This window comes from Symsagittifera roscoffensis, chromosome 8 (assembly GCF_963678635.1).
Source record: "Symsagittifera roscoffensis chromosome 8, txSymRosc1.1, whole genome shotgun sequence".
In the NCBI taxonomy this organism is placed as follows: domain Eukaryota; kingdom Metazoa; phylum Xenacoelomorpha; order Acoela; family Convolutidae; genus Symsagittifera; species Symsagittifera roscoffensis.
In genome coordinates this window covers 40,014,270-40,035,142 of record NC_087069.1, presented here as the reverse complement: position 1 = coordinate 40,035,142, position 20,873 = coordinate 40,014,270, and the positions used below count along the sequence as shown (strand labels likewise).

General features: G+C 34.0%; 3 protein-coding genes across 5 annotated transcripts in view; 1 reads left to right on the top strand and 2 right to left on the bottom strand.

The window, feature by feature from the left end:
• The window catches only part of LOC134853383 (coiled-coil domain-containing protein 154-like), a 92,656-nt gene extending 89,294 nt beyond the window's left edge, over window positions 1–3,362 (bottom strand). For both annotated transcript variants that reach the window (XM_063869371.1, XM_063869372.1), the window contains exon 1: window positions 3,249–3,362. In XM_063869371.1, the coding sequence (XP_063725441.1) occupies window positions 3,249–3,327 (79 nt within the window). In that variant the 5' untranslated portion in view covers window positions 3,328–3,362. The remainder of the gene's footprint in view (window positions 1–3,248) is intronic.
• Window positions 3,363–6,615: 3,253 nt separating this feature from the next.
• LOC134853381 (uncharacterized) lies at window positions 6,616–19,582 on the top strand. 2 transcript variants are annotated; one of them, XM_063869369.1, is made up of 9 exons: window positions 6,616–7,297; window positions 7,977–8,151; window positions 8,932–9,181; window positions 9,466–9,493; window positions 9,575–9,686; window positions 9,903–10,070; window positions 18,255–18,510; window positions 18,705–18,813; window positions 19,044–19,223. In XM_063869369.1, exons 1-9 carry the CDS (start codon window positions 7,154–7,156, stop codon window positions 19,182–19,184), a joined length of 1,383 nt encoding a protein of 460 aa, XP_063725439.1. In that variant the 5' UTR covers window positions 6,616–7,153; the 3' UTR covers window positions 19,185–19,223. The 2 variants fall into 2 exon arrangements, with proteins under 2 accessions (XP_063725439.1, XP_063725440.1); XM_063869370.1 differs by lacking the exons at window positions 18,705–18,813; window positions 19,044–19,223 and adding an exon at window positions 19,444–19,582.
• On the bottom strand, window positions 13,338–14,533 carry LOC134853134 (protein lifeguard 1-like). Its single transcript, XM_063869077.1, has one exon. It carries the CDS (start codon window positions 14,469–14,471, stop codon window positions 13,764–13,766), a length of 708 nt encoding a protein of 235 aa, XP_063725147.1. The 5' UTR covers window positions 14,472–14,533; the 3' UTR covers window positions 13,338–13,763.
• Window positions 19,583–20,873: the final 1,291 nt, after the last annotated feature.

Sequence of the window (20,873 nt, the reverse complement as noted above, 5' to 3'; positions counted from 1 at the left end):
GTCTTCATAATTTCATAGCAAAATATATATGGCTTTACAGCTCTTTGTATTGCAAGAACGTTTTTTAGCTGAAATTTTTTGATAAAATTTACTCAAATTGAGAAAACTGGATCAATAGGTAAAATTTATTTCTTGGGTAATCTGACAATAAAATTTCACTTTCGAAACTAGAAGTTGATCAAGTTTTTGGTGACCTTTACACTTTCATACTTGAAGGGCAAAACTTACCTTAATTTTTAGCAGACGAAATTGAATTGAACTCAAATAGTGCTTACATAGAAGCATCCATTCTAGTTATATATGTTACCTAGAAGCATATATATCCAGAAGAATGGTAAACACAGTGGCTTCGCACAACTTGCGACACGAAACTAAATAGAATATTTTGAAGGTAGACAAATATTCTGTCTCATACGAAAAGTGAAATAAATTAATGAGTTCTATTGAAAAAATTGTTGGCTGAAAATTTGTTTTTTTTTGCGTTTATTATTAAAAACAAATACCTAAGCATAAGTAACTACGACAACGTCTCCAAAAACTACAACTGCATGACCTACATAAAAGTCTGAACTACGTTCGTCATCACTTAATCAGAAACTCAGATCAGTAATTCAGTTATCTTTAATTAAAAAGCCGCAAGTATAGTCAAACAAAAAACACTAACCTATTGAAAATTTTTTTTAAAAAAGTTTAACTATGATTGATGCTCCCCTATAGTATCTGATAGCGATTTGCCATCATTATAAAGAGCTAACTTAGTGGTTAAACATGCGTCACATCTGTACCCAGTAACGAAAGTACCTCATTCATTGCAATTGAGAGGACTAAAAATTGTAAAACAAAACCTTTTTTTTCTCTAACTTATTGCTAGCTAAAACTGTGCAATTTGCTATTCAATTTGCATAGCATCGGATGATGCAAATTTTAAAATTTCTGATTGTTTGAGAAAAACATCAAATTTTATTTTGTTTATGAAAGTTAAGTCGGCTGTAAAGCTGTACAGTTGCTTTTCGAGAGTTTTTGATGCTCTGGGAATTGCTAAAAGTTTATAATGATGATACACCATTTTGTCAATTTTTGAGCATTGTGTTAAACTGATATCCAACTAATCGGTGCTGCGTTAACTCGGGCGGACACAACTTGGCCAAAAATATTTCAAGACAACCAGTCAATTTTCCAACCCACTGAAGCAAGATTAGTGATTTGGAAAAAACCTTCGTCGAAGTTGTATTTTGAGATGATAGTTTTTAATCCAAACATTGAAAATGGAGAGTAACTTTAGATTCGTGTGTATTTCAATTTTATTTTCCTTTTTTGTTTTCCACAGAAGTACCACAGATCGTTATCCACAAATTATAGCAGTATCAACCGTGATTCGAACGACTACAAAAAACTTCAAAAAAATCTTAAAATCGAGCAAAAACGGGTTTGAAATTTTTTAGTTTCAGTCTACTGAAGGCTGAAAAAATTTTAGATTAAAAAAAATGGATTTTCTATAACGATAATTTTTTAGCGCTAACTAGACAAAAAAAATTCCAAAAAGATAAACCAAAATTTTGTGAGGCAAAAGTTTTGAAAAATATTAATTTTTGACCTTTTTTTTTTGATTTTTTGGATGTATTTTCTGTTCTATCGTGTCATCTCTTAAAACTAAGCAACCAGACATCAAAATTTTCTCAAAAGGTGTATTAAAGATTTTAAGAGTTGGAATTAAATCTCTGATGAGACTATTGATTCAGAGGCTATATTTTGTGCAGCAAAAGTAATTAGAAATGGAAATAGCACATCCAAAAAGTTTGAAACACTATTTCAGATTTTGGGGAAAAAACCAGAAGATAAGAATACCTATTATGCTAAGTTTTTTAAAGATTCTTTTTTGCTCCTGCCAAAAAACGGCAGGGAATGCAAATTTTCAAAAGGGCAGGGACTGCATGTCACATCTCAGAACAATATAAAAACTTTTATTAAAACTTCCACACAAAATTGAAAAAAACTACAAATATCAAAAAAAATAAAGATCGAATGGTTATCAAGGCTTGGATTAAACGACATTTAAAAACAGGCTAGCTATTATTCTGATGGTGATCGATGTTATTGTTAAAAAGTCTTTCATTCTACTTTTGATTGTTCAGTGACCTCATTTGGACAAATTTTATTAAAACTACGAAAAGATTGGAAGCACCAGATATTTCAACAAAACTACCAACTTTTTTAGCCCATGAAAAAACGAATTGCAGAAAAACTTGATTAAAACAAAGAACCTAATAATATACTAAGCTGAACTCTAACAGACTTTTTATCTATATTTTTAATTTAAGCAAACACATCAATTTTCAACCAATTAGTCTGTTGTGGATGTTATTACAAAATTTACGGCCTACACTTTGTTCAATTTACAGAATTCACTTTTGTTCACTCTCTTTTTACGATACGAAGAAGCATCCAAAACTTAATTTTTAGCACTTAACTCAAAACTTAATTTATGAGAGAAATCGGAATTACGTCTACAGATGTCTTCTTTGGATTTTGCTGATACAAGTATGAGTGTTTATTGCTCGTAACTTGAAAAAAAAATTGAAAAAAAAACCGTGTTAGTTCTTCAACTTAGTCTTTTCAAATTGCCCTGGTAATCTACTTTTTTTTGATAAAAATTGAATCAAGCGAAGAGCCAACCTTAAATAATCACATCGAAAATATATTTCAAAAAATGAAAGTCTCCTTTTGACTAAACTTAAGACGATCGCAATAGTGTCAGATGCATTTACAGAATCAAAATTCATCCTAGCTTATTTTGGTCTGAACATGAAGTTGATAAAATAAGGAAAAAATAAAATTTTGATCCAATTTTTGTGTTTAATTGGTACAGAGAGGTGAAGTTGCAACGCATTCGACCCTGCCCAGGTTCGAACTCTCTTATTGAGTTGCGGAACTCCGTTTCTACCTTTACACTACAGATCCATGTTACCTGGCAGCTAAAGTGCTATTTGTGTTAATATAATAGTCTGTTTTAATATTCTTAGCATTGGCTGTACTTAATAGCTGAATATTGATTAAAATGAAAACTTTCAAAATGAACGCATCTTGTCGCAACAATATTTGCGTCTTAGGTTGGAAAAAAAGAGTTCATACTATAACACAAGCTTTGCTTGTGTAATTAGTCTGTTGGGCAGCAATATCCTAAAGTAGATTAAAAATATTAAACACACCCGTAGGTCACAAAACTAGAAAGAAAGACGATACAAACTCACTCAGTCTCATTTCAAGTGCTCTCACTCGATTCGAGTCTTCCATCATTTGACCCCCAGATTGACCAAATTTCCCTCCCATTGCACCCTGATTGAAAGGCACCAGAGCATTGCTTGTACCACTGAATGTACAAGTATGGAAGATGGGTTCATTGTCAAAATTTGATTCAAAATTTAGGGTCGTTTTTGTTTAAACTTGTCCATGATTGAGGAAAGAAAATGCGATTTCCGAAAAAAAGCTTTTTCTTAACATTTTTATTCCCAATTTTTGGCCGAAATAGACCTTTTTTACCAAAAAAAAAACATTAATATCGTTCGCTTAATTCATGTAAGAAAAAGAAGTTCTAAACAGAATTTATATAACGGGTTAGATATACACAAAATTTTAGATTAAAAAAAATGGATTTTCTATAACGATAATTTTTCAGCGCTAACTAGACAAAAAAATTCCAAAAAGATAAACAAAAATTTTGTGAGGCAAAAGTTTTGAAAAATATTAATTTTTGACCTTTTTTTTTTGATTTTTTGGATGTATTTTCTGTTCTATCGTGTCATCTCTTAAAACTAAGCAACCAGACATCAAAATTTTCTCAAAAGGTGTATTAAAGATTTTAAGAGTTGGAATTAAATCTCTGATGAGACTATTGATTCAGAGGCTATATTTTGTGCAGCAAAAGTAATTAGAAATGGAAATAGCACATCCAAAAAGTTTGAAACACTATTTCAGATTTTGGGGAAAAAACCAGAAGATAAGAATACCTATTATGCTAAGTTTTTTAAAGATTCTTTTTTGCTCCTGCCAAAAAACGGCAGGGAATGCAAATTTTCAAAAGGGCAGGGACTGCATGTCACATCTCAGAACAATATAAAAACTTTTATTAAAACTTCCACACAAAATTGAAAAAAACTACAAATATCAAAAAAAATAAAGATCGAATGGTTATCAAGGCTTGGATTAAACGACATTTAAAAACAGGCTAGCTATTATTCTGATGGTGATCGATGTTATTGTTAAAAAGTCTTTCATTCTACTTTTGATTGTTCAGTGACCTCATTTGGACAAATTTTATTAAAACTACGAAAAGATTGGAAGCACCAGATATTTCAACAAAACTACCAACTTTTTTAGCCCATGAAAAAACGAATTGCAGAAAAACTTGATTAAAACAAAGAACCTAATAATATACTAAGCTGAACTCTAACAGACTTTTTATCTATATTTTTAATTTAAGCAAACACATCAATTTTCAACCAATTAGTCTGTTGTGGATGTTATTACAAAATTTACGGCCTACACTTTGTTCAATTTACAGAATTCACTTTTGTTCACTCTCTTTTTACGATACGAAGAAGCATCCAAAACTTAATTTTTAGCACTTAACTCAAAACTTAATTTATGAGAGAAATCGGAATTACGTCTACAGATGTCTTCTTTGGATTTTGCTGATACAAGTATGAGTGTTTATTGCTCGTAACTTGAAAAAAAAATTGAAAAAAAACCGTGTTAGTTCTTCAACTTAGTCTTTTCAAATTGCCCTGGTAATCTACTTTTTTTTGATAAAAATTGAATCAAGCGAAGAGCCAACCTTAAATAATCACATCGAAAATATATTTCAAAAAATGAAAGTCTCCTTTTGACTAAACTTAAGTCGATCGCAATAGTGTCAGATGCATTTACAGAATCAAAATTCATCCTAGCTTATTTTGGTCTGAACATGAAGTTGATAAAATAAGGAAAAAATAAAATTTTGATCCAATTTTTGTGTTTAATTGGTACAGAGAGGTGAAGTTGCAACGCATTCGACCCTGCCCAGGTTCGAACTCTCTTATTGAGTTGCGGAACTCCGTCTCTACCTTTACACTACAGATCCATGTTACCTGGCAGCTAAAGTGCTATTTGTGTTAATATAATAGTCTGTTTTAATATTCTTAGCATTGGCTGTACTTAATAGCTGAATATTGATTAAAATGAAAACTTTCAAAATGAACGCATCTTGTCGCAACAATATTTGCGTCTTAGGTTGGAAAAAAAGAGTTCATACTATAACACAAGCTTTGCTTGTGTAATTAGTCTGTTGGGCAGCAATATCCTAAAGTAGATTAAAAATATTAAACACACCCGTAGGTCACAAAACTAGAAAGAAAGACGATACAAACTCACTCAGTCTCATTTCAAGTGCTCTCACTCGATTCGAGTCTTCCATCATTTGACCCCCAGATTGACCAAATTTCCCTCCCATTGCACCCTGATTGAAAGGCACCAGAGCATTGCTTGTACCACTGAATGTACAAGTATGGAAGATGGGTTCATTGTCAAAATTTGATTCAAAGTTTAGGGTCGTTTTTGTTTTAACTTGTCCATGATAGAGGAAAGAAAATGCGATTCCCGAAAAAAAGCTTTTCATAACATTTTTAGCCCCAATTTTTGGCCGAAATAGACCTTTTTAATATAAAAAAAAACACTATTATCGTTCGCTTAACTCATGCAGAAAAAAGAAGTTCTAAAGCAGAATTAATATAAGGTAGTAAATATACACTAATCTGATTTCGTAAAAAAACGCGTGTGCCGTTCTGAGAACTTTTCCTAATTATTTAAAATTCATGACCCGCGTTTTCTAACATAGTTTTGTTTGGGCTCCATCTATCATACTTGTACCCGCTAGAGTTCATAAATGGGACACTCATTGTAGCTTTATTTCCTCCAAAGTTTACTCCGTAATTTCCTTTGGGTGAGTAAATATTGGGTTCACCCTGACTCGCAAATATCTGGGGGAGTGTGTCGTATTTCGGGTAACTAAGAGACGCCATTGATTTGATTGGAATCAAAAAGTAAAATAAATGGAAATAAAATTTAATCAAATGTTTTTATGATATAATATAAATAATTATTCAAACAGAATTTGAAAAAGGTAAATAAAGCAGTCGCATAAATCGTTGGACTTGGTTGCAAAAAATTAGCAATTTATTTTGATAATAATCATAATAATAATACTTCATATCAGCGAATACGCAATGAATTCAGTTGAAATTTCCGAAAGTATCAGAAGTTCAAAAAATTCAATCAGGCATGTCAGTCAAAATTGAACTCCACTATTTTGGACAAGCAACGAAACTGATATACTTTTTTTCCAGCAAAAAACAGGTATGAGACACGAATAGATTAATTTAAAATCCAGTGTTCTGCATCAAATATAATAAGCAAATAAATGAATATGCTCAAAAAGTATATGCTTACTACAGATGGATTGAGCAAAAACTGTATTGACTGTTCATTTTTTCTGCAGTGCTTTAAACGAAAACAATCAAATATTTATTTGATTTCTTTCACATAAAAACGCACCATTCAAAGCAAAAAACGAGCAAGGTTGGCGTGTGTTATTTGTATATTCGATGTACACTTCAAATATTATAGTTTTGATGATATAAATCTTTCATTAACGAAAACACCAAAACGTTGTATTCAAAACAAACCAACTAAAACGTATATTCACTTAATTTAAGATTGAAAATCATAAACTTCAATTATCGATTTAAAAATTAACATTTTGGTATAAAAAGAAGAAAGAAACAGAAATAATTGTTAAGTGAAATTTTGAGTCACCAATTTAAAAAATCTAAGTATTAATCTTTCATTTCAATTTCTTACTCTCGAAAAAAGTTGTCTCGCTGCTGACATCAATCAATGATAGATCCTTATTAAAATATTATCAATTGATCATTTTGATTTCTATCCCATAAATCTGTGTGGTTGTTACATAATAATAAAGGTTTCATTAAATACACTTGGCTGTCATCAATTATTTGCAACTCTCCGTTCATTAATTCGTTAACTCTTTTTTATCATTTACTAAGATTCCGTTACTTCATTGGTTAATTAGTGCTCAAGTGGTTATCAAGGTTGACTAATCATGGACTTGTCATTGGTGCCCGGCTCTCACGAGTTCTCTTCGTTCACCAATGCGACTCGAGTGACTCCGAGAGAGAAACAGCCGAAGAGTTACATGTTCATACTCGACACTCCAGACCAGTCGGAGCACGAAGGATCAGTCAAGGTGAGATTGATTTTAAAAAAAAAAGAAGAAAAAACAACGTTTAAAAAATTTACAGGAGTCACCGTAACTCGCACTACCCCCCTATCAACCCCAACCCAACCCCCTCCCTCCCTCCCTCTCTCTCTCCCTCCAGAGATCCGCAACAGCACCAGGGAGCTTCTAGCTTTTTTTCGAGGAGGGCGGATTTTCAAAAAAAATCTACAACATTGTTAACCTTTTTTTTAGGTCGATCAAATTGACTTCCTGCGCTCTCCAAAAACACCAAAAATACCGTTTTCAAAAAAGCGGTCGAATTCCTCAGCCCCTTCCCCCTAAATCAGCCCCCTGAACTTAAGAAAGATTTTAGTTTTTTATGCAACTTTTGATCAGCGTTCGCAATTGGCACGATGGGAGAGTCTTGTAATAAATCATTTTGCTTGGCGTGACCTATAAAAGGATTCCAATTTTCACGGCAACTTTTCACGGCGATAAGGCATTTTGGAGAAAGAAAAAAACTTAGTTTGCGGTTAATTGTGTCAGCCAGTGTATGTTTTGTAATTTGCAGGGACGTCTGGAAACGGACCAGAAGGTCTCATGACTATCTATCAGGCTATTGTTTAATGGTTGTAAATGCGGTTTATAACAAGCATTAGTAGTATACTAGCCTGAAAACAATTTATTATTATTATATTAATTTCAGGACTCTGACGCTGACTTGAGCGAGACCCAAAAGCAGGCCCAGCAGATGATCCAGCAGTGGAGTGAGGCCCAGTTCGAGATAGACCAGAGAGACAGGGGCAAAAAGAGGGGGGAGTTGGTGGACAGGTATCACAGACAGTACTTGGAGGCACTGCAGAAACAGGAAGCTAGAGAAGGTGGGAAATATGATTTCATGATATACAAACGGGAAAAAAGACCCCCCTCTCACCTGTAAATTTTTACCAGCCAGACTTTTGTTCGCATAATGCGATTGTTTTTGAAACTTGACGGGATGGCTAATAAGCTTATGACAAACATATTTGCTCTTCATACTAAACCTTGTAAAAACAGTCATACTCATTTACATCATAAAATTGACGCTCATGTGAGGTGAGGGGGGTTCGGAGGAAAAAAATCAAAAACTTTTCAACTGTAAAAACCCAGTTTGAAATGTAATTCACGACAACCAGCATCACCAGGAGTTTAATTTAAAGGTAGGCCTGAATATCAGTCCGTAACATTTTGTTCTTCTTCATAAAAACTTCAGACTACATATCGTATCAAACGACGACTCATAATTCGGCTTGTTACAAACTGTTGAATCCGCTGGGAAGTTTTTTTATTGCAAGCTTCAAAGCATATACCGTCCAATACATCAAGCTGGGTAACATGAATGAAAAAGACTTCTCGAACGACACTTCATGTACCTTGGATGCATCTAAAGTTTGAAACGCCTTGATTTTGATATATGAAAAGTTTAAACTCATTTTGAAACGCTTATTTGGGAAAACACACCGGAAAACGCAAAAAAAAACATTAATAAGGGTATTTTTGGAAAACTTTGACTCTGCGGGAGTCAAAACTACAGCGATAGATAATTCCGGCAGCCTTCCTCTGGATGCTTCCATCCAGACGTTACTTGTAACTGATTCATTTGATTGTCGTTTTTATTTTAGCCATCAATCCCGTCATTGAATGCGAACATTGCGTGGAAGAGCTCAAATCCGACAGGCCGAAAGAGTACTTAGCCGACTACTTGGACATGATCAAACAGGACAACGCAGGAACTAAGAGCCAATCAGAGAAGAGCAAAGCGGAGGATGTGAAATCATTAGATGAGATCACGTGTCATATGCAGGCTACAATTGAGGAACATGAAGACAAGTTGAGGCAGCTGGAACAAAGGCTGAAGGAACTCAGTGCTGGGTATTTTTTCAGCTCTCTCAACAAAATTTTGCGCTTAAATCCATAGTAGTTTTGCGTTTAAATCCAGAAGAGTAAAATTATGTCATAATTATGTCAGAAGAGTAAACTATAATTATGTCACATCTTTAACCAATTTAGTTTCAATTGTTGTTACTCATTTGAGCTAGCTTAATTTTTTGACCCGTAAGTAACAAACACAGATAAATCGCATTGGATCGAACCGTTTTTGATTCTTTCGTACAAGTTTGTTTGACCCTTGTTAACCTTTTTTTTTCTTGTTTTAGGCGGGATCAATCGTACGAAATTGAGCAGGTATTTATTTTCAACCACTATATTGAATTTCTGATTAATTTTTTTGCGAATTTTATCATCACAACTAAACCATGTTTTTAGAATCTAGGTGCTGAAAATGCTACGTTTGACGTCAGCAACAGCTACTCGTCTCTTTCGAAAGTGAATTCCCAGAAATATGGACCATCATCCCGGTCCAATCAACTGTCAAAAGGCATCAATTTATTTCATGAGTCGGATGTACTAAAAATTTTCTAATGAAGGTTCTTTACTATGTTTCAAAAACAGCAACCTTGAACAAAAAATTTGTTCTATAATAGAAACATTTAACTGACCTCCCGCAATTTTCAATACCAAAACTTTTGCTTTGTACAGATGTGTATACGAGAGCAAATTTTTTGGCCAAAAACTAAATTGATGTCATGAAAAGGTCCTACTAACTTCCAACACATCTCAGCAGAAAGCCAACAGGGGTTATCACTTGACCTTGAAAAAGGGGAGGAGTCAAACAGGTTCTTGGTGACAGATGATTGGCTGAAATTTGGGGTCGCAGATACAGAAGAACAACAACTAGAAATTGACGAGAGGGACTTTCGAGGTATGAGATCAGTTTTCTAGTAGCTTTTCATTTTGCTCTTAATATTTTAGACAAATAATTTAAGAATTGAATTGCGCTTGTTGAAATAAAACTCGACTTAATTTAGCAACGACGAAAAGACATGGTTGTACATCGAGGACTTTGCTACTTCATTCATAAAAATGAACCTCTCGTCAAGGGCTTAAGTGTTCATGCCTGAAAAACCCAACAATTTTTCTGCAGGAGAATTCAGTGCCAATATACACCTTATTATCAGAAGCTGACAAACGCATTACTTACAAAAAACTCATGTACCTGTGTCTGAAAAGTTCGCATTTAGGCTAAATATTGATTGGATGCGCGCGAATTTAAAACGAAATTACGCTAAAACTACTGGGTCAATACTGACAAAACTATGGCAAAGTGAGCGTTTACTTATCTCCTTATCTCAACAAAAGTTAAGATGGGTATAATCTACAAAAAACTAGTACTACTACTACTACTAAATTACTTTCATTTTGATAGACAAAACATGTCATTTTTACTACATATAAAACACCAATTTACATTCGCGAACAATTTTTAAACGTTTAGCCTAACTTGTTTTGGAGAGTGTACCCTTCTTTATATTTGTTGGGCCACTTAAGAGGCTCACCTTGACATAGTTTTATTGATAATTGAAACCGTAATTTTATCGTAATTTTTGATTGACTTAAACAAGCCAAAAATGATCCATTTTTGAGGTAAAATTTGGAGCCCGATATTCACCATATTATTTCCGTTAAAAGTCTAAACAAGTTCGTTTTCATCATTTTTCACCAAAGTCAACCCAATTTGAGAAAAACACGTTTTAAATATCAAGTTTAATACTTTTTGTCCGAATAATTTTAAACCATCATTGTTATGTCCCCTCCTATTGTGATTGCCATGAGCTGGCGGGAATGCGCAACTAATCTCTTTTAACTTCTCTTATACAGTCATTAAAACATCAGGTTTTATATCGACATCAAAATGACTTTTATTTTCTATTGCAACTCGAATAACGACTGATTGAAAAAACTATAGAACTATTTATAATTCGAAATCATCGTACCTTGATTAGTGGTACCGGTATTTGTGATCAATTAATAGTTATTATTCCGATCAACAAAGGCGTGTAGAATTTTGACTTCCGCTGTGAATTTTTCGGATTCGCAACTTCCTTAAATTAATAAGCTTAATTGGTGGCTTGCGTCAATATATTTCAAAAATGAAAATTTCACTTCAAACAGACATTCTCGTGACTTTCTAAATTTGTTTATAGCAGCTCGGATCACAGATGCAATAACTTCAATATCATATTAAATTCAACCAATTCACGTTGATTGTTCAATCACGGAGACCGATGACCTTTTCTAAATTTCCGTTCGTTTAATAGAAAAAAATCACAAGCTCTAACAATTTCAAAAAAGTCTTAATTGGCATTTTCTTTTGAAACTCAACCGTTTAAGTCGTGATTCAGACTCCAAAAAACTTTGAAAGCTTGACGCTTAAGACTTGTAAAAAATTTTAAAGTCGATGAATGCAGGGCATAATGATTTTTTGTGATGATTTTTCCCTATGATTATTTAGGTCGAAAGAATTTGTGCATTCTCAAATTATCTTTTTCGCTGTTTGGCTTTTGATTTATTTTCAAGTTCAGTTCATTTCCTTTGTTTAAACGAACGCAAGCTCTACAGCGAAAGTCAACAGCAAAATTCAAAAAGTCACGAAAAACGCTATCGACTTCTAAATTCGAAAATCATTTTTAATTACCAGCGAAATAAAAAAAATACCTATAGAGCCAATTTTTTTTTTCAAATTTGGTTTAATTAATCAAAAAAGTGTCAATCATAAATGGTTCTAGAAATTCGAAGATCTTTGAGGCCATCTATTTTTCTCTGTGAAATTCCATATTCCATAGTTGATTTTTTTTCGAAAACCAGTCACTCTTTCTTTTCTGCTTACTTGTGCTCATTGACTCTTTTTCAACTGTCGAATGGCTATGTTTAAGCTCTTATTGATTGACCAACCAAACAATAACGCAAATAGAAAGAAATATGATTTAATTTTTTTTTTAATCTTCGGCTCTTTTTGTTAAAGGGCGAATGGATCAGTTTAAACAACTGCGAAATTTAAATTAATAAGAGCTTAAACATAGCCATTGTACAGTTGGAATTCGCAGTTATTTAACCTGGTCCATTCGCCCTTTAACAAAAAGAGCCAAAGATTTAGAAAAAAAATCATATACTTGAATCATTTTTCTATTTGCGTTATTGTTTGGTTGGTTTTCTACGCCCCAACTGAACTGTCGAACTATTCTACCACACATGCACAGTAACAAACTATTCTAATTGTTCCGACTTTCGATACGAAAGTAACGGAATATTTATGCTCGGGGTGAGTTTTTTTTTCTTCAGACAAATTTCGACTTTTTAACTAGCCATTTTTTACGGATTTTTTTTTATATCATTCGAAAGGTATAGTTGTCCTGAGCTTAAATTTGAAAAGATATTTCACTTGTGATCTTTTTTCGGAAAGTTATGAGGGTTTAAAATTGGTCAAAATGGCAAATTAACGCGCAATATAATTCGCGCTATTAACGCGTAAGCGGAGATTTAATCCGTCTTAGAAATCGTTCCAAATTGGTTGAAAGAAGCTTTTTTGCCATAATTGATTTGTTACAAGGAGCGAAATCTATTGTTTTGTACTTAACATGGCGTGTGGGGGGAAGATTTTCATTTAAAAAAATTTGAATTTAAAAAAAAAAATTTCATTTTGTTTTTTTTTATTTCATTTAATTTTTTTAAAATGTTATTACTGTTCCATAAACATTAAAAGGCGGTCGGAACATTCAGGGCTTCGCCCTGGTACGAGCAGTCTTGTTTTATTTCATATCATTTCGAAACATGATTTTACTCAGACAAAAAGCCAGCATAAAAATAGAGACGTTTGTGTTACGTTCTATAAAGACTCTTACTTTTAAACGTACCAACTCTAAGACTTGAATTTGGAAAAATTTCCTGATCGGAATTTTGCAAATTCGATTTTTCAAGTCTCAGCTTGCTTACCGTTGTTTCAGTGAAAAATTTAAGTGAAATTATGTCACCCGTCGGAATTTTTTCATTTTTAGCCACTTGGAAAAATACCTATTTCAGACAAGCATTTTTACGCCACTTGAAACAGACGAACAAAACTTCTGTGTATGGGTTCATGTACGTAGCAATAGTAAACAAAAATTATGCAAATAAATTTTAATTTCAACAGCAACCATAATTTAATTCTTTTTTTTACATAAAATAAACCCATTTGTACATTTATTCAAGGCAGTCTAAACTACTAAGATAGTATCACCTCAAGTTCCTACGAAAGCTTTATATGATAGGTTGAGTTTAAGAAGGTTCAGTCAAGTTCAGAAGCCATTTTTAGACTTTTGATAGAAAACTCCTTCCCTTTTCAGCCGAACGGAACAAAATGAATATACATGCATAACAGCAGTAAACGTGTAATTCATTCTCAGTAACCAATGACGGACGAATATACAATAAATTTCCAATTTAAAAATAACAAATTTGATACTTGATACTTTGTTGAGAAATTAAGCTGAATTAAGGCTATTTCTTTTCATGATCAGCTGTTTTTATGATAGAATTTTGATGCACATTTTAGTGAGAGATGAAAGTGAATGCAAAAATTTTATCGATCCAATGCACTCAAAATAGTCAGAATATATAAGAAAATATTGATAATGTCGAGATAGAGATTGATAGCGGCGAAAATATACTCTTCTGGACTCAAACTGTATCGGTGTTTTCCGCCGATCATCATTTGGGTATCGATTACCAAATAAGCAGAAAATACCAACGCTCCCAAGGATCCATACACCGCTGTTAGTATGTCATTCGGGAAAATAATTGCTATAATTCCGAACACTATAAGACAAATAAGTACAACGAACATAAGCCCACTGTAGATTGTGAAGTCGATTTTGGTCTGAAACGCGAAAATAGTCAGCGAGACCGCTACTATTGCCGTCACTGTTATAGCAACGAGGACAATTTTAGTGTCGTATTGACTGGAAATAACCCCGAGGAGAAAACTTTCGCATAACGTGAACAAGCCGAGAAGTATAAAATTAGTCGGCGTTTGTCGTCTCAAGCTCTCGAAGCATACTAGCGCGATAAGAAGAACGAATGTAAGAATCATCGCAACTATAAGCATCCATGGTTGATCTTCGACGTACAAGCGAATGTCGTCGACAAAAACGAAAAGAGCTATGAAGCCTAAAGTTACTAGAAGTTGAACTGACAATATTGCATAGACTTTTCTGATAAATCCATGACGAATTGAAATTTCGTCGAAACTGAATTGACCGTCAATGAGAGGCGATTCGCTATCGTACATTATTAATCTGCCAGAAATGTAACTCTTTGCAAAGGAAAGTGAGAAGAAAACTAAACTACATTCGATCTGAAAAACAGAAGATATGGTTAACTTCGTAATATTAATTAGATCAGACAACACTAAAAAAGAAACACATGGTCCACCATCTTTATTTCAGTCAAATCAAAGATGTCAAATTGATTCAGACAGCTAAAAGTTCATCTGAAGAACTATTACTTTGGAGCTTTTGTTCGCAATAAAACTCAACCATCAGTTTGAACACAGTTACGGAACATTATGTAGCAAACACAAGCATGAAACGACAAAAAGAAGAAAAAAACGGCAAAAAAAGGAAATTGCGAACATAACAGAAAAATGCATCGAAAAAACCAACTTAGAAGATCAATTTTAAAAAACGGACCTTAGTTGACGAAGCGACTCAATTCACTGAGAACAATAAAATCGGCTCGGAAACAACAATTTTTTTATTCGACAGAATTGATCACTCTCAGCTTAGCCATTAGGTCTCCAGATTACCGTTTTTTTTGTGAAACTGATAAAAAAACAAGAAATAAATTTGTCAGCTTAATCTGAACTGGGTTTTGAAAAAGCTTAACTTCATCTACACTATTTAACGCAGATATCCTGATAAAAACGGCAACCATAACTGCTATAAATGCTATTTCTGCTACTTATAAGGTCAATTTTTTGTCTTTCTCAGGAATTGTCTACCTAATACCTACATTTCTGAGAAATGAAAACTCACATGTGATGCTTTTCGGATATTTCTAAGAAAACGTATGCCAGTAAGCAACGTATTTTACCATGTACGATTGAGACATGCCTCGTGCGAAGCTTACATTATTCTACTTTGTGTTATTCGAATAACACATAAAGTAGAATAATGTAAGCTGGATGTAAGCTTCGCACGAGAAAAAAGTACCCCATGAAGCTCCAGTGGAGAACACTTGCAACTACAAAGAAAATTCCTTACAGCACCAGCAAAATCCGTGATATGACAACTTAACGTATAAAATTTGAGCAGACAAAGGAAAGACTGTCAATGTAATTTTTACCGAAAAAAATTAAATTGAATACATACTGAAGAAAGCAAGGTCCGACCGGGATACAAACCCCACACCTTAGGGTGCAAAGGCGACGGCGTTACTCCTAGGCCAAGAGGGAAGGAACCTGGAGTTTTGCGGAAAGTGTTGAATGGATCTTGATTCGGACCCAGATGGACCGGAAATGGCTGTTCCACTGAAAAGCGTCCATCCTCCAGAACAGGACCTCTCAACATCACAACAAAACACGAGAACCATTCAGACAAGTCCAGTGTTAAAACGACGTTCAAGTAACCCATCCTACCTCTCCCGTCGGGGACCGATAACATGGAATAGGGATGAAACGAAACCATCAAACAAGACCGAAACAAACTAACACAATGTCGTCCAGAGTCAGCGAGGCTACTATAACAACAAGGAGCCTGGAAGTTGTAAAGGTTCAATAAAAAAGCAAGTGAAAAATTGATAAAATTGTGCACAGAAAAACAAATCTACTCCCTGATTACATAACACTTGCTCTCGCAAGTGTAATCAGGTATACAAAACACAGCCAACTGACAGTTGGAAAAAGTAATGAACGCAAGTAAAAGTCAATCTCAACTTTCCAAGAAAAAAAATAGATGCATTATAAGCTCTTTTGAACTTTAAGAACAATTTATGATTGGCGCTTTTTTGATAACATTAACCCAACTTGAGACAACTGGATCAATAGGTAAAATTTTTATTCCTCTGGAAATCTAAAAATTAAATTCCACTCTCCATACTAGAAAATGTTCACGTTTTTTCGCGCTATTTCCACTTTCGAATTTGAGAGTGCTATTTACGTAACTTTCAGCAGATGAATTTCAATTGAACTCAAAAAGTGCATAAAAACCTAAGTGCATTCATTAATGCATTATTATGTACGAATGCACATCTGTAGTGATTAGAGCATTTTAAAACTTTTTCCTGAAAAAAAACATCACCAAGACCCATATTAGTCTTCACTACGTTCATTACACTTAACACGAATGAGAAGTAACAACAACCAAATAAAAAAAAAATCGCAGTTAAGATTGCGAATAGTAGAATTCAGTTTTTCACAAAGTTTAGACTCCCAAAGTCCGACTAAAGGTAAAAGCTCGGGCCAATTTCTCTTGACACAGAAAACTTTTTCAATAGTCAATGAACGTATTCCATACTCTTATGTAGGTCTTGATGATTTTCATGGTAATGTTTTTCAGAAGTCTTCAGTTTGTTCAGGCTCAAATTTGTTTTTTCGCGTGAGTTTTGATTTCTTTTTAAGTTCAGTTTTTTTTTCTTTTTTAAAAGGAAGGCAAACTCCACTATCAAACAGCAAAAGTGTAAGGGTCACGAAAAACGTCATCGACCTTTAATTTCGAAAATGGAATTTAATCATCAGATTTCTCAGCGAAATAAAAAAATTACCTACGGATCCAGCATTCTCAAATTTTTACAAAAAAAAGGTCAATCATAAATTGTTCTAGAAAGTCATAGAGCTTTAAACCTTTTTCTTCGAATTTTGAAAGTTCAATGACTCTTCTGTAACTGTCTGTTGGCTATGCTCTGAGGTACAAGTCACGGCTGAAAAGGCTTTGTAAAATATTAATCATTACCCATTAAGAACATTGTTTGAGGTAGTCGAAATTGGGCAAAAACAATAGTTTTTTCTCACCCCTCGAAGTGGGCTGGATCTGAACAAGAACCTGTTTATAAGCGTAAAAAATAATTTTTGAGTTCGCTTCAAAAATTGGCTGTACACCTTTTTCACTTATGTATTATATATGCAAATGCGGGCTGCACTATCTCGCCATGTTTAAGCTTTTTCAACGTTTTATTTTTGCATGTTTAACGAAAGAATTTTTGCACGTTTAAGCTATATCGCATATTGCAATGGTTAAGGTTTTTTCGATTTTCCATTTTCAATTAAGTGCTTATTTCACCGAGTTTAAAATCAGAAGCCCAATAGTGGGATGCTGTCATAGGGCTGTCAATTATGAATGCCCAAATCTTTTTAGTTTTCGATATACGACCATTTTTAAAGATTTTTCAGAAAGTTTTCAGAGAACTCAAATTAAAAAGTAATTCACAAAATTTGAGGATTGCGATTCTTGCCTTCAAATATGGCTGCTTAATTCTTTGTAGTTTTCGAGATATGACCTGTTTCATGATTTTTTAAAAAAATTTTCAAACACTTAATTTAAAAAAAATCATTGCCTTCAATAATGGCTGCTCAATTCCTTGTATTTTTCGAGATATGTGTTTCATGATTTTATAAAAAATTTTCAGAACACTTAATTTTTAAAAAATCAAAGAATTTGAAATTCCCAACCTTGTAGTTGGGTTCTGTGAGGGTACTCTCAGCAGTTCTAAGTAGCAAATTTTGCGTCCAAATGCGATTGCTCGAATACTCTTAGTTTCGGAGAGGTGACGTTTGTTAGCTCATTTTTTTTAATAATCGAAAAATTTAAATATAAAAATTATCAGAAAACTCGAAGTTCTCAGCTTTAATGTGAGGGACTCGCGGGGGTTGCGAACTTTGCCCCCAAATGTGACTGCTCGAATTTTTGTAGTTTTCGAGATATGAAGTTTTTTGTGATTTTTAAAAGTAAACTTAAATTTAAAACTATTTTTCAATATTTGAAATTCCGAACCCTGATTTAGAATGTCAAAAATTAGAAGTACTGGAGGTGCGTTACGCGCTAGTCTATATTGATTTCCTAGAAAAAAAAATGTTTAGATGCTGATATCGATGAAGAAATCCCTCGACTGAGAAATGTCTTTCTGTCCAAATTAGTTTGGGACGACGATGGAGACCTCGCTAAACGTGTGGACCGACAGTTGATTCAATACCAGCGCATGGCATACAAGCCCAGAAACAGATGGTCTCACAAAATCACCGTCCCGCAGCCATTCGAAATGACAATTAGAGAGTATACGAGACCTAAGAGTGAATCATACTCTTCGAAGAGGATTGCAAAACTTCTAGAAGAACGGTATTGTAATTCAATCATTCCTGTAATATACGGTTCCATAATAATTTTAATGTGACATCCTAAATGGAGATGTCAAGTCGAATGAATCGGTGCTATATACTGAGCGAGTATCTTCTTATTCGCTCCAAGAACTCTATCGAAAACCGGATTTCTTTCGATTTCGAAGCCTAAATGTGAACTCAGAAATGTTTCAGAAAAGAAGAAGAAAGAAGCCTAGGAGTTAAGGCATTAGAAATTCCAAAAAGCACTACTCAGCCAAAATTTCAACGAATCATGAGCCAGAAGAAGAAGCGAAGCATTGAGGTATCAGTAAAGTGATAACAAAAATACAATTTTTAACATACACATTTTAAATTAGAACAAACAGTAATGTTTTTCACATTGATGAGAAAGAAAGTAAAACAAACAGTAGCTTGAAAGGCTTAAAAGAAAACATTTAGCTTCGTATAAAAAATTGAGAACATCTACATGTAATGGGTGAACTTTTATATCTGCCCAGCCCAATCTCAATTGGAAAAATTCAACTATTTTAGATAAGGGAGAAGAGTCGAGAGAACTTGATACGCGACCAGAGACCATTCTCATTCTACAACCGATCAGAATATTCAAAATCTGCTGACTGCTCGAACAGACATTGCAAATGTTTAGAGCCTGCGGATGATTCATACCTGTAAAAAGTCACATTTACTAATTTACCTTTTATCTTTGGAAAATTTTTTGACAGAGGCGAAATTAACAAATAAGCAATAAGAAAATTTAACAGTCGTCCGCTTACGTCACATATGAGGTAAAGAGAAATAGGCCCTATAACCATTGGCTCAAGGGTCAGGGACACTACCTCTTGTGTTTTTGTACCTCATTCTGTCGGACCCGATTCGGTTCGCTTAAGACATTGACTTCAAAATCGTGTTAGAGCTTAAAGGCTACTACCAGAAAAGAAGAAGAAATAAGTCTAGGAGTTAAGGCAGTAGAAATTCCAAAAAGCACTACTCAGCCAAAATTTCAACGAAACATGAGCCAGAAGAAGAAGCGAAGCATTGAGGTATCAGTAAAGTGATAACAAAAATACAATTTTTAACATACACATTAAAATACACTGCCTTCCTTAGACAAAGAATATCAGTTTGCATACAGATGTCTAACGCAGCATGTGTCATCGGAACTCTACGCCCTCAAGCTTCTCTCGATGAAGTTTTTATGATCCTCTAATTCTCTGTCACCTTGTATCTCACTTTCTGCGAATTTCTTATCTTGCCATTGCCAACATCCGGCCTTTTTATCTGATAGATTTCCCATATGGTGCTCTCTTTCACTCCCGGTGCTATCTTGGTTTCATGCTTCAGTTGTTGTTTTGCTATTTGAAATAAATTTTTAAAGAAACTACCAAAATAACCCCACACTAGAATTAAGCACGTCCCCATGGGTAAGTCTCTATATACCAAAAACACGTGAACGCCGTTAAAAAACAGGGTCGGAACCATTAGTTTTTTTTTTACAGTGGGACTTTTGATCCATTTCAGGTGGATCAGCCTAAAACCCGCCTTATCTCACATAACTCTATAAAGTACACTCTAGAAATTAAATTCAGTACTCACATATTGACTACGGTTCTGGAAGGAAAATTAACTGTGGACGGTATCAGAAACCAACAGATACAGGTGCCATGACATATTTTAGAAGTTGCTCCTCGCGTCAGTACGAAGGACGTGTGATCGAAGGATTTGTTAATCTGGTTTTCCGCAGTAGAAGGGAGCTGACACTAAGGCTATAGTTTCAGAATCGAAAAATTTTGATTAAAACAAATATATTGAGTTAACTTAGACGTTAGCATGAAGGTAGCAACAAAACAAAATTATAATAACAAAAAAGTTGGAGACTCTGAGAAATTTGTGGCTAAATAATTAAAATTGCTACATAAAATTTGTTACATAAATTTAGCAATTATTGAATTTGTGATTAGTTAAATTTTTAAGTTTTAAAAAAATTACGTGTACACCACATTTCATGATCTCTGATCATTTTGGAGAGATAGTTTAGATTTTTAAAACCTGAAGATGCACAAACACGTGCGAAAACGTTTGTTTGAAAATTTAGTTTAACGCATTCTCGAATGTAACTAAGATAACTCAAGCTGTTTTTCCGTTTTGGCCATTAGGTCGCTTCACTGGTCGACCTGCCGATGCGATTATAACGCTGCAATTGCGATTATTGGCCCTGCGATTGTTGCTTCGGCGTTTGTTTCTTTTTCAACTTTTTAAATATAATCAGAAGTATGATAGATAACCAAAAGTATCATAGTAACCGAGGTTACAGTGAGGAGTCCCTTCTTCACGTATTCCAGTCAAAATCCTTGGAATTTTCTT